This window comes from Candoia aspera, chromosome 8, assembly GCF_035149785.1.
Source record: "Candoia aspera isolate rCanAsp1 chromosome 8, rCanAsp1.hap2, whole genome shotgun sequence".
Taxonomy (NCBI): domain Eukaryota; kingdom Metazoa; phylum Chordata; class Lepidosauria; order Squamata; family Boidae; genus Candoia; species Candoia aspera.
In genome coordinates, this window is record NC_086160.1 from 2,700,360 (window position 1) to 2,713,835 (window position 13,476).

Genomic DNA, 13,476 nt, shown 5'->3' on the forward strand with positions numbered 1-13,476 from the left:
TTGGAAATTGGTCTCAATGACACCATATGAATGTAGGTCTGTGATTAGGAGGCATTACTTCAGCTCTTGCTTCCTTGCATTCACCGCTCCGTAACTGGTGTAACTCAAAGGTTAAAAGCACATTCGTTTTGTCAAGAGGGAAAAAAAAATACCTTGCAGCAAAACAGAAGCATCTAATTTCTCCTCAGGCAGGGCAGTACTGGGACTGGTTTCTTCTTGGTGACTCAGTGTGGCTAAAAACTCATGGACAGCCTTTTCTACCTGTGGCCTGAATATGTGGTTGATCTTTGGGTCCACAACTTGAGAAATGATTCTGTCAATTCCAGATTCTAACATTCCAGATCTGAAATGAGATGACAGCGTAACTTCTTATGTAGGAAATTTTCCTAACACAATTACTTTAACACAATCAATATAAGACAGGCTGGAATCATTATTTGCATATATCACGAGAGAGAATAATAAAGAAGTTAAGAGGACTCCCAGATATCCTGGGAAAAACAATGCTACAGTAAGGATGGGATTCAAATCATCAAGATAGATCAATTTAAATTATGACAATTTAAATCCTGGTTTTATAAAATCAGTAATTCTTCAACTTTACATTAACTAAATTTACCTTTAAAATATAATGTGGTACAAAATACAACCAAACTTAAAACAGACAATTAAAAATGGATCCAGGATGGATCCAGGATGAAAAAAAGGTGAATTTTACAGAGAAGGAGCATTTCACACTGCATTTTTTTGCATGTTCTCCCCTCTTTTTCTTTGTGAGAAAATATTGCATATTTTCTTTCACATGAAGATTTTTTGAAAAAGAGATATGCTTATTATAACTGCATTTCCTTAAATCACTAAGACTGAGGCATCACAAATAAAAATGACTTTCTTTCCAGAGCAGTTGACAAGGCGGTCTGTTTTCATCACACAGGAATGATAGTTGAATGGTTCCAACAAATAAGCCTTTATGCAAATTGAATGCAGAAATAATACAGATAAAGCTCAGACTCAGTAATTAATTCTCATGGATTTTCAGGTCCCAGCTAAGGCATTACTGTTGCTTTTCTAAAACTCTGACATGTAACGTGTCCTTTAAGTACTGTTTCAGCATCAGTGAGATCATGTACTGCGTATTACAACTTTTCAAGTAAAAAAGCAAGTTAATAAAGATCATAAAAATCACACGATAAAAACCCATAGTTACTTCAAAAAAATCAATTTAACAATATAGATTGATACAAATGAATGCTCAGTTATTAAAAATTCTATAAATAGCTCTAATCACATTTCAGTTTTTATTCACCAGCGGTACTATACTACAATCTTGCAAATTGTTTAAATACTCATCTTTGCCTTATTCCTATTTACCTCCAAAAGCTTTCATTTGTAAGAATGAGTCAAGGTGAAAAGTCAGTTATTCAGAAGGAAAAAAACCCACACGATTAAAAACTTGAAGGGCAATATTAACTTCTTTCAACCATGTTAATACCTAGACTTGATACTTCAAAGCTGACAGTCTACCTGAATCTCCCATATTCACATAATGTTAAGTCTGATGCATGAATGGATACATGAAATGTATTTGCTACGGTGGATAGCACTGAACTCAGTCCTTACCAACTTCTATAGGCTATTTTGAATAGCAGCCTCACACATCCACGCTGAACTTCAAACTAAGAAAGTTAGTAGTTCTTTGGACCCTAACTACTATAGGGTCTTCCAAACATTTACGTATGTATCAAATTTCTATCTTGCATATTTCCAGTCAAACCAGTTTATCACAGAGCCATAGATAAGGACAATTTGTGAAACTTACTTAAGAACCTGCTGCCTGATATTATTTCTTAGTTGGTTCTTGTTCAAGTGAGGACTCCATGTATGAGTTGCTAGATGGTTGGAAACAAAGTTGTCCACCCGCTGCCTTAGATTCTGATACGCAGGCTAAAAGGGAAACAGATACCTTGTGAAGCCTCCTTCACATTCCCACCAGTGGAGAAAAACAATTTAAGATCCTTAGCTTAAAGTAATTCAGCAACAGTGGAGGGAATATACAATACTTCCAAATTTACTTAGTAGGGGGAAAAGACTGCAGATTTTTAAAACGTATTTTTAAAAAACTTCATTGCCAAAAGTTTTGAAAAACTGAGGCAAATATTTCAATTACCAATCGTCCCAATATCTTAATGAGAGCCAGTTTGGTCTAGTGGTTAAGGCAACAGGCTCGAAACCAGAGACTGTGAGTTCTAGTCCCGCCTTAGGCCTGAAAGCCGGCTGGGTGACTTCGGGCCAGTCGCTCTCTCTCAGCCCAACCCACCTCACAGGGTTGTTGTTGTGGGGAAAATAGGAGGAGGAACAAGTACTAGGTATGTTGGCCGCCTTGAGTCATTTATAAAAATAATAAAAGCGGGATATAAAATAAAATAATGATCCCTAAAGGCAAAATGTGATCAGAAGCCAAATGCTATATTTACTTGGGGAAAAAAGCTAGATCTTTTCTCCAAAGTCTTATTTTTACAAAGACAGGGTATCATGGATCTATTGTACTGAGAATCTGTTAAAGGGGGCATTCAATCTGATCTCCCCTTTGCAGGTCTGCCGTCCTTATTCCTTTATAGTAAATACGTATTTGATAGTCACAAGTTTCATGATTTTAATAATACCAACAAAAATCCTGCCCAGTAGGTAAACATCCTAAATCATATGTAAGATATTTTATCCAGTTACTGTATGAGGTGATTCACAAGGCAGTTTATAATCAATGTAAAAATATTAAAATTAAGAAAAATAAAGAGTAACATCAAATGGCCTTCTACTATATTGTTACCAAGGCTTTTATAGTTCACAAAACAGTAAATCAATTCATCACTTAAACCAGTTCTTTTGAAATTTACTACTTTTCACCCTTAGTAATCTAACCTTGAACATCCAAGGCCAGGAGAGCCTTATATATATTTTATAACAACACTTCCCAAAAGTTGCTAGAATCAGACATAGAATTCTAGCATGTGGGTATTACACTGGAAATATATAATTATATAAAGTAGGTGCTTGTGATACATTGGAAGAGACTAGTATACACAAAATGTTCTGAATACATTAAAATAACTTGGATCTTTCACTAGTTCTAAAAGCTGGTCTGTAAAATAGGGCAGCATTACATTGAAACTAGAAATCAGGGCAGCAGGCAAGTTGTCCAAACATATCTAGCAAAAGGGCATGAGAAAACTGATAAAATGATTTTTAGCTTACTCTCTTTTGTCCTATTTTCTGTTAATAAAGCCCAGAATTTATCTATCTACCTGGCATCCAAGCCCAATTCTGATGACCCAAATGTAAGACAATCCAGCTCCTGAAATGACAGTTGAGTCTATGCCTGTCAGAGATAGCAAAACATAGACAAGTAAATCTTACAGGATGCATCTCTCTCATTTAGTAAAGGTAAAAGTTTCCCTTGACATTAAGTCCAGTCGTGTCCGACTCTAGGGGGTGGCGTTCATCTCCGTTTCAAAGCCGAAGAGCCGGCGTTTGTCCGTAGACACTTCCGTGGTCATGTGGCCGGCCTGACTAAACGGAACGCTGTTACCTGCCTGCCGAAGCGGTACCTATTGATCTACTCACATTGGCATGTTTTCGAACTGCTAGGTTGGCAGGAGCTGGGACTAGCAACGGGAGCTCACCCCGTCACGCGGATTCGAACCGCCGACCTTCCGACCGGCAAGCTCAGCGGTTTAACCCGCAGCGCCACCGCGTTCCTTTCATCTCTCATTTAGCCAACCTAAAATACAATTAATAACGCTTCCAAAATTAAGTATTGCTAAGTCAGGGAAGCAGAACTTCCGTGTTCAGAGGTGTCACACCACTAAAAGACACTCCCTTTGAACCCCACCTGTGAAGAGGCACCTGATTGCTGTTGACAAGAGAAGGACCCCAGTCCGGTTCAACACGTTTTCTCTTCCTTTTTCCAAAGGAAACGCCCCTGCAGCCCGTACCTATTCAGGCTTGCAAAACACCTGAGGGTGTATCTGGCGGCGGCGGCCCTCTGCCCGGCCGGCCAGCCAGCCAAACAAGACCAGGATGGGCACGCGCGGCCGGCAGGAACCCTCGCCAAGAGCAGAGCTGCTCCGGCAGGAGCTCCCAGGGGCTGCCTTCTGGGCACGGGAAGGGCGACCGCCGCCTTGAGGAACGAGCCGCGCGGCACGCAGAGCGGAGGGCCAGGCTTTGGGGCGACCGACGGCTTCGCTGCCACCGACGCGCGCGGGACGCGGCCTCTGCTGCACCGGGTTAACGGAGGCGGCTCCTCCTCAGGGGCTTCCCTGCCCGGCTGCGGGGCGAGGCGCCCCTAAGCGAGTCCCAGGCGCCGGGAAGGACTCGGACCCTCGGGACGGCCGCCGGGCCTTGGCCCGCTTTTTTCGGACAGGGGACAAAACGGGGGGGGCGGGCGGGCGGCGAAGTGGGGGCGCACCGGGAGGGAGAGGAGGAGGGGGCGGGCCCCGGGACGGCCGGGCCCGGGGGGAGAGCCGCCGCCCGCAGCCTTCCCACCTTGGTGTCCACGTCGGCCAGGCAGTCGCGGCGGAACTGGTCGAAGAGGCCCTGGCTCTTGAGGCGGTTCAGGATGAGCGACACCAGCTCGGGCTCGGCGGCGCCCGCGGAGCTCCCCGGCGGCGGCGGGGGCGGCGGCTGCGGCGGCGGCGGCGGCGGGGGCGGCGGCTGCGGCGGGGGCGGCGGCGGCTGCTCGGGCGGCGAGGCGGCGGCGGCGGCGGGGGGGGCCGCGGCGGCGAGGGTGCCGCCACTGCCGGACATGATGGCGGCGGCGTCTCCCTCAGCGGCTGGTTCCCGAGCAGCGACCGCGGGGAGGCTCCACCTTCTCCCGCGCGACCCCGGAAGCAGAGTGTCCATGGCCGGAAGAAGCCCTGACAACGCGGATGAGGCCGTCCCAGAGCCACGCCCCTTGCGGCGTCACGTGGGCCTCCGGCTTTTCCGGTGAGGGAGGGGAGGCGGTTTCCTTTCCTGAGTTCCACAACAGCCCTGCGAGGTCGGCTCCCCGGGGCAGAATCGTAGAAGTGGTCGAGCGGGACTTGTTAGTTCTCCTTTTCCTTCAACGAGCATATCAGGGCCTCCCTTCATTTCCTCCCTACAACAACAACCCCGCGAGGTAGGCTGGGCTGAAAGTAAATTTCCATGGCGGAAGGTGGGGCCGCGGCCCCCATCCCCACCCATCCCTCAGGAGCTGCTGCGCTGGACAGACCTCAGCTGCCTTGTGGGTTTCCAGCAGCTGCTCTACACATGACTGGCTCTGGTTCAGGGATCAGCCTTAGCCTTATGGGTTTTGTGTTCATTTTTGGGCAGTTCCTCTCCGTTAGTCACACCATCTTTGCTCCCTTCTCTAGCAGATCTGACTTCTCTCTCTTGGTTATGTGCGTGTTTGCAAAAAGCATTCCCTGGATCTTTCTTTATAATTGTCTTAAATCTCTTGTTTTTCATTGTTTTCCTCAGGTACATCGACCATCAGGAGCCACCACATGGCCCGTTTCATCCTTACTGGGACTGTCAGATGTGGGTGGCCAAACGTTACTCCATGGCAGTGTTTCTCAACCTTGGTGCTCTGAGAGGTGTGGACTTCAACTCTCAGAATTGAATTCTGGGAGTTGAAGTCCACGCATCTTAGAGCGCCCAAGGTTGAGAAACACTGCTCTGTATGGTTCAAACCCCCTTGTGGGAATTGCACTCAATGATCTTTGCACTTAGATGACCATATACCAGCCTTCCTCAACCTTTGACCCTGGAGGATCCCTTGAAATATTTTTCAGGCCTTGGGGAACCTCTGCACATTCAGGCTCAAATATAGGCCAGAAGTTACCAAATTAAAAATTTGTTTCATGTGGGGGGGTTCCGGTGAAGGAGTATGGCGGCTGGTCGAGCCTCGTAACAGCTCGGAAAAATTGATACCTACCTCGCAGAGGATGAGAGTTCTGCGGAGTCGGAGAGAGATGGGCAGACCTTGTAGGCAGCGCGAGAAAAGGAGCACTGCCGGCGAAAGACTCCAGCGGCTTCGGCGCGGCAGGCAAAAGCTTTGTTTTCTATTTCAATGTTTCACTTTCGCCGCAACAACAAAGCAGCCAGGAAGCCTGGAGGTACGTCGATAGAACCCGCGTGCGTAGCCTAGTCATCTAGGCAATTCTGCAGCCCCCTTCACCTCTAGTAAAAGAAACAACAACTTTTGACTACAAAAGTGAAAAAGAAGAAACTTTCTAAGCGGAGGGGAAAAAAAACTTTTCTATACTTTGGAGGCTAAAAAACTTTACTGCCAGTCCTCACTCAAAAGGAACTGAATTAATTAATTAATTTCTAACGCCATATTGGACTATATTGCAGATGTTTATAAGATTATCTTGAATTGTACGCTCTGTATGTTTGGATATAAATATTATACACTGCTTTATACAGATAAATATAACATTAGGTGTAGTGATTAAGATAGGTAAATAAAGATCTTTATAAGGACAAAATGAACACAAGGAGACAGAACAGGAGAGGCTCAGAAACCGGGGAAGGAGAATGGTTGAAAGCTATGTTTGAAGATTTTACGCAAAAAACAATTCAAAATATTACTCAGAATTTAACGCAACTATTCGAGGAGAAAATAGATGGCTTTGAAAAAATGTTAGATCATAAGTTAGAGACTATGGACAAAAGAATAAAAGCAGATATTCAAGAGGTAAGAGAAAGAGTGGAGAAATTAGAAGTAGAAAATGATATAGAATTAGACCGATGAACTGTGTTAGAGTTAAAAGAAAAAGTACATTGTGTCAGACTTAGAGGTGTACCTGAAAAAAAGAGGCAGAAATAAGAGAAATAGTGGTTCAAATGCTTGCAAGTTTAATTGAATGGGAGGAAGAAAGGCTAGAAGAAGATACAGAAAAAATATTTAGAGTTAATTCGAAATATGCAAAAATTAATCAGAAACCAAGAGATATAATAATTGAATTTGTGAGGAAGAAGACCAAAGATTTGGTAATACAGGCCTCCTGGGGGGAAAAAATTAATATTGAAGGAGAGAAGATTATGATATTGAAAGATATACCACTGAGAATACTAAAAAAAAGAAGAGATTCTTTCTTTCTTACTGAAGTCCTTAAATGAAATAAAATCCCCTTTAGGTGGGAAGTACTGGAAGGAGTGAATGTCACATTCCAACAACAAAGATATAAATTAAATACTATTTTTAAGGCTCAGGAATTTCTCAGAAAATATAAAGAAGATTTAGAATCAGAAATAGATAGAAGGGAAAGGCCAAAAAATAAAGTAAAGTGAAACGTTTAAATACAGAGGAACAAAGAGCAGAGGAACTAGCTTCAAGTTCTAAAGAATTTGCAATACTCCTTTCCCATGAGTTAATTAAAATGCCTTTCCTGGAATATAAATGGAGCCAACACCCCAGCTAAAAGGAAAAAAGTATTTCACTATCTATACAAATTAAAACAAGATATAATATGTCTTCAAGAAACTCATATTGCGAAAAAGGATAGTAAATATCTGGTAAATTACAAATTAGGAAATGAATTTATAGCAGCAAATGAAAAAAAATGGAATTGCAATATATGTAAAACCCCATCTAAATCCTAAATTAATAAGTGTTGATAAAAATGGGAGATATTTAATAATAGAATTAGAATTACAAAACTCCAAAGCAATACTGCTTGGAGTATATGCCCATAATGATAATCAGAATAAATTTTATCAAAATTTATTAAATGAACTTTCCGAATTATCTTATAATAATTGGATTATGATAGGAGATTGGAACGGAGTTACCTTACCAATTATTGACAGAAAATCTGAACAACAAATTAAAAAAAATCAAGGAAAATTGCCCCAATCTTTTTTTGATATGTCAGAAAATTTGGCTATTATAGATGCCTGGAGATATAAAAATGGTATGGCTAGAGATTCTACATTTTACTCAGACAGATTCAAATCGTTCTCCAGGATCGATATGATATGGGTATCTAAAAATTTGGCAAATAAAATTTTAAATGTATCAATTCTTCCCCGATCCTTCTCAGACCATAATCCAGTTCAACTGGCTATAAAACTCCACCCAAAAAGCTATAGGTGGAGATTAAATGAAACTTTGTTGAGAAATAAAGAACTTGTAGAAGATTGCCAAAAGAAATTGAAAGAATTCTTTGAATGGAATTTAAATAATGAAGTGAGTATTGGGACAGTATGGGATACTAGCAAGGCATATATGAGAGGATATTTTATGTATTTAAATAGTTGCCTAAAGAGGAAAACACAACAAAAAATTCAAACAGTTCTTGACCAAATTAAGATAAAAGAAAAAAAATCTTCAAATAAGACCATCAGATGAAAGTATAAACCATCAAATAAAAATTTTACAGCAGCAATTAAAAATACTTACAACAGATGAAATTGAAAGAAAATTGAGATATATTAAACAAAGAAACTTTGAATATGCTAATAAACCTGGAAAATGGCTAGCATATAAATTAAGAAAAGAAAAAGAAAAAAATATTACTAAAATTTGAGAAAATGGGAAAGAATTAGTTGACAATGAAAAAATTAAAAAGGCATTTCATAATTTCATTACAAATTTATATAAGAAACAAGAAATTTCAATTGATAAAATTGAGAACTATTTATTAAAACAAAATTTAAAGAAATTAACTAAAGACCAAAAAGCATTAATAATCCCATCACAACCCAGGAAATTATAGAGGCAATCAGAAAATTGAAAATAGGCAAAGTTCCAGGTCCAGATGGATTTTCAGCAGGTTATTATAAATATTTTCAAGATCAAATTTTGTTACCACTTAAAGATTTATTGAATGTGATTCTGTTAGGAAATCCAATACCAAAATCTTGGACAGAGGCAAATATCATACTAATCCCAAAAGAAAAACAAGACTCGTCACTATGCAGAAATTATAGACCTATTTTGTTATTAAACAATGACTATAAAATATTTAATTTTAACTGAAAGACTAAAAACAATTCTTCAAGAAATAATTAATTATGACCAAAATGGTTTTTTACCCCAAAGATACATAAAAAACAATATAAGGACGGTCTTAAATATAATAGAGTATGCTCAATTTCATAATGAAAAACAGATTATGTTGTTATTTTTAGATGCTGAAAAAGCTTTTGACAATCTAAATTGGAACTTCATGTTTAAGACTTTAGAATTGATGGATTTGGGCAATATATTTATAAAAGCAATAAAATCAATTTATACATTTCAAAAAGCCAGAATTGTGATCAATTGTAAGGGTTGCCTACTCCAAAACAATCTCAGACTCACAAGCAAGTGCTAAATAAAATCTGGTTTATTTGAGAATAGTATGCAAGTACAAAGAAAGCTGAGAATGGGAAAAGTGCGCCAAATGCAAACTAAAAAACCCTCGGTACAAACGAGATCCCTCCCCCCATAGAATCTTCCCAGGCTCACAATCCCAGGTGCTCCTAACGGCTCCTGATGGTGCAGTGGAAAAGTCCTTGAGCCGAGCACATAACTCAAACACATTCCATTAAAATGAACATAGATACAGAGCTTGGCACAAGGTCAGCAACATGGCATGTGAAACGTTACGATGTACAGTGCACATTGGAACAGTGAACATCAATGAAGAGATAACACAAGAATGTCAAATAGAAAAAGGAACAAGGCAAGGCTGTCCGCTATCTCCTTTATTATTTATATTGGTATTGGAGGTTCTAACAGAAGCTATTAGAAAGGATCATCGAATTGAAGGGATAAAGATTAAACAAGAAACATATAAATTAAGAGCCTTTGCGGATGACTTAGTTATTATTTTACAAAACCCATTAATATCAATTGATTACTTATTAAAGACACTACAAGAATATGGAGAATTAGCTGGTTTTAAAATAAATAATCAAAAACCGAAGATGATAAATTTAAATATGCCACAAAATAATCAGAATGTTTTAGAAATTAAATCAGGATTTAATAGCGTCAAAAAAGTTAGATATCTAGGGATAGAGATTTCAACCAATACTAGTGATTTATTCCAAAATAATTATGTTAAAATATGGAAGGAAATTAAATAAGATTTACTGAGGTGGGAAAAATTAAATTTATCACTTATGGGACGAATCTCTGCAATTAAGATGAATATTCTGTTGAAGATGCTATTTTTATTTCAAACTATTCCAATATTTATAACTGATAAAACTTTTAAATTATGGCAAAAAGATCTTTTAAAATTCATTTGGCAAGGGAAAAGACCAAGAATTAAATTTAAATTACTACAAGAAGACAAGGAAAGAGGAGGCTTGGGTCTTCCCGATTTCAGGCTATATTATGAGGCATGTGGTTTATTATGGTTAAAAGAATGGATCACCCTACAAGATTATAAATTACTAAATTTAGAAGGGCATGATTTAAAATTTGGATGACATGGCTTCTTATGGTATAACAAATTGAAAGTAAATAAAATATTTAATAATCATTGTATTAGATCATCTATTCTTAAAATTTGGGAAAAATATAAATCTATTCTAACTTCAACAATACCACTATGGATTTCCCCACAAGAAGCTTTTGTAAGGCGAGAAACAATAGGAAATTATAAGTGGCTAAAATATTCGGATCTAATAAAATTTGAAGGGACTAAATTTACAATGAAAACAAGAGAAGAATTGGAAAATGGATATTTATGTCATTGGTTTACATATATTCAATTAAAAGAACAATTCAAAATAGATGCTAAAAGTTACAAATTTACAAAAAAACTATCTTGGTGGGATGAACAAATCTATGCTAATAATGACCACATGATCTCTAAAATATATAAAATGTTATTACAAATGAGAATACCAAATGTACAAATTAAGCAATGTATGAATAAATGGGGGAAAAAATTGGATATAATATTGAATATGATGTTTGGGAAAGAATGTGGACTAAGGGATTAAAATTTACATCAAATTATAATTTAAAAGAAATTTTTTATAAAATGATGTACATGTGGAATACCACCCCAGAAAAATTATCGAAAATGTTTCGAAATACGTCAAATGTCTGTTAGAAATGTAAAAAAGAAATTGGAACTTGATACCATATGTGGTGGACCTGTAAAAAAGCGAAAAAATTTTGGTCATCTATGCATAATATAATTTGTAAAATGCTGGCAGTTAATATTGATAAATTACCGGAACTCTATTTATTGGGCTTTATGAACAAAGATTTGGGGAAAAACTATGGAAAACTTCTACTGTATTTGATTACTTCGGCCCGAATTCTCTACGCTGCAAAGTGGAAAGAAGAATTAATCCCATCTGTGGAGGAATGGATACTTAAATCCCTAAATTTGGTGCAAATGGCAAAACTGACAGACCAACTAAACGATAAAAATATGGAAGATTTTCAAAAGGACTGGACACCTTTTTTCAAATATGTGGAATGGACTCAAAAAGTTAATACGTATATATAGTATATAAATAGCAAATTACTTAATTGTTTAATCTCTTATTAGAATTAATGAAGGCAATTTAGGGAATTAAGGAAAAAAAATAATAATAACACGCTAGGATATTAAGCTGTACCGTCTAGAAAGTTGGAAACCCTAATCTTTCTATTTATTTATTTATTTATTTATTTTTCATCTTATCCCCTCCCCCTCTTTTTTATTTTATATATATATATATATATATATATATATATATATATATATATTCCCTTTTTTCTTTCTTTTTCCTCCCTCTTTTTTCTTTTTCTTCTCTTTTCTTTTTTATATTGTAAGGTATTATTGTTTGTATGTAATTCTATGTTTATTAAATAAATTAATAAAGATTAAAAAAAAAATGTTTCATGTGTAGGCCTGTATATGTGCATTAGCAGTGTTCTTAAACTAAAAATAAAGAGTGAAACTTGCCTCTTTAATGTGAAGTTGCCTGAACTTGAAATAATTTTTTAAATAAATTGTGATCTTCCAGGAACCCCCAGTGACCTCTCACGGAACCCTAGGGTTAGGCTGACCATACGTCCCATTTTCAACAGGACAGTCCTGTTTTTTTAACATTTTCTGACCATCCCATTGTTTTAATATAAATGTCAATGTTGTCCTGTTTTTTAAAAACATTGGAGCTGTTATTGGGAAAAGCGGGAAAAAACTGAAATTGAAAAGGAGGCTGACTTGGCAGTACTTCTCAATCCGGTGGGAAACCCAGAGCAGGAACCGCAGGAACAGCTGATCGGCAGTGAGCAAGAGGGAGAGTCGCTGCCGCCAATCAGTGCAGTGCAAGATGGTCGGAAAAGCGCGCCCAGCAGAAAAGCCGATTGGCTCTCAGGCCAAAATGGCGGGAAGAAAATAAAATAAAAGGGTGCACCAGAGAGGAACAGGTTGTCGGGGACAGCCATTCACTAGATTCCTCCGTTCCTGTCCTTCCGTCCCAGCCCGCCGCCGCCCTCAGGCCTCCTGCAACCTCTCCGCCCTACACCACCCCTGCACCAGCCTCTTTGGAGCCAACCATTGCCACACCTCCCCCTCCTGCACCTTCCCAACTTACTGTCAATAATGTTTTTTATCGTCTTTTTCACGAATACGGAATATTATGTAAAGTTTAGCCCCGTCCTGTTTTGCCATCTCAATCTCCCATTTTTGTCTCAAGGAAATATGGTCAGCCTACCTAGGAGCTATTCATCTCCTGTCACTCAGCATGTCTGAAGAGTCCCAATAAGGATACAAGCAGTAATTTGGTGCCTTCTGGTGATCAATGTAACTGAAAATACCACACAGGACACGCACTATGTAAGAATAGAGAAATTTCATCCCCTCCAAGAGGAGGAAGGAAGGAAGTCATGCGAAACCCTTTACCTGGGGGCAGGACTGCTAATTTCATACATTTTTCAAAACCTGCCCATAACTTTTTTTGCTTTTATTCAGAATGGATCAATACTGATAGTAAAGTATAGACCATTATTAAGGGATAAATCATGCCAAAATCAATGTGGGAGTTTACAAACTATGCTTCTTTCAACTGTGTTTTAATATAAAAGCACCCTTTTTTTGAAAGAGAGCGCAATGAATTTTGCAGTGACAATTGATCCTATAATGAGGAATAATGGTGACAAATGTCGGGCAGATAAATTGCAAGGGTTAGAGATTAACCCACTTGTCTTCCACAGAAGGAAACACAGTCCTTAAACAAGTTGGCCAGAAAAGACTATTTTACACGGATAGATAAACAGTGAACTGTGTGACGGGTGCAACTATTTCTAGTTCCCTTTACCAGCACTATGAAAACATCAATTGGGGAGGTGATGATGTTACTCCCTTGGCATGGCAAGAGCCACTCCACTCTCAGGCCAGACCGGTGGATTCAATACTCCCTCTGTCTCTCCTCTGAGCTGAAGCATTTTATTATAATAGCAACGGCCAAAAGAGAATGCTTTACATGGTCTCACTCAGTACATTGGTTCCCAAA

At 38.9% G+C, this 13,476-nt stretch overlaps 1 protein-coding gene across 1 annotated transcript in view; it reads right to left on the reverse strand.

Annotated features, from left to right (window-relative positions):
- Positions 1–4,832, reverse strand: part of BOD1L1 (biorientation of chromosomes in cell division 1 like 1) — a 44,305-nt gene extending 39,473 nt beyond the window's left edge. The window contains exons 1-3 of the mRNA XM_063310392.1: positions 4,543–4,832; positions 1,820–1,944; positions 153–343 (exon numbers count right to left, since the gene is read on the reverse strand). Of these exons, the coding sequence (XP_063166462.1) occupies positions 153–343; positions 1,820–1,944; positions 4,543–4,803 (577 nt within the window). The 5' untranslated portion in view covers positions 4,804–4,832. The remainder of the gene's footprint in view (positions 1–152; positions 344–1,819; positions 1,945–4,542) is intronic.
- Positions 4,833–13,476: the final 8,644 nt, after the last annotated feature.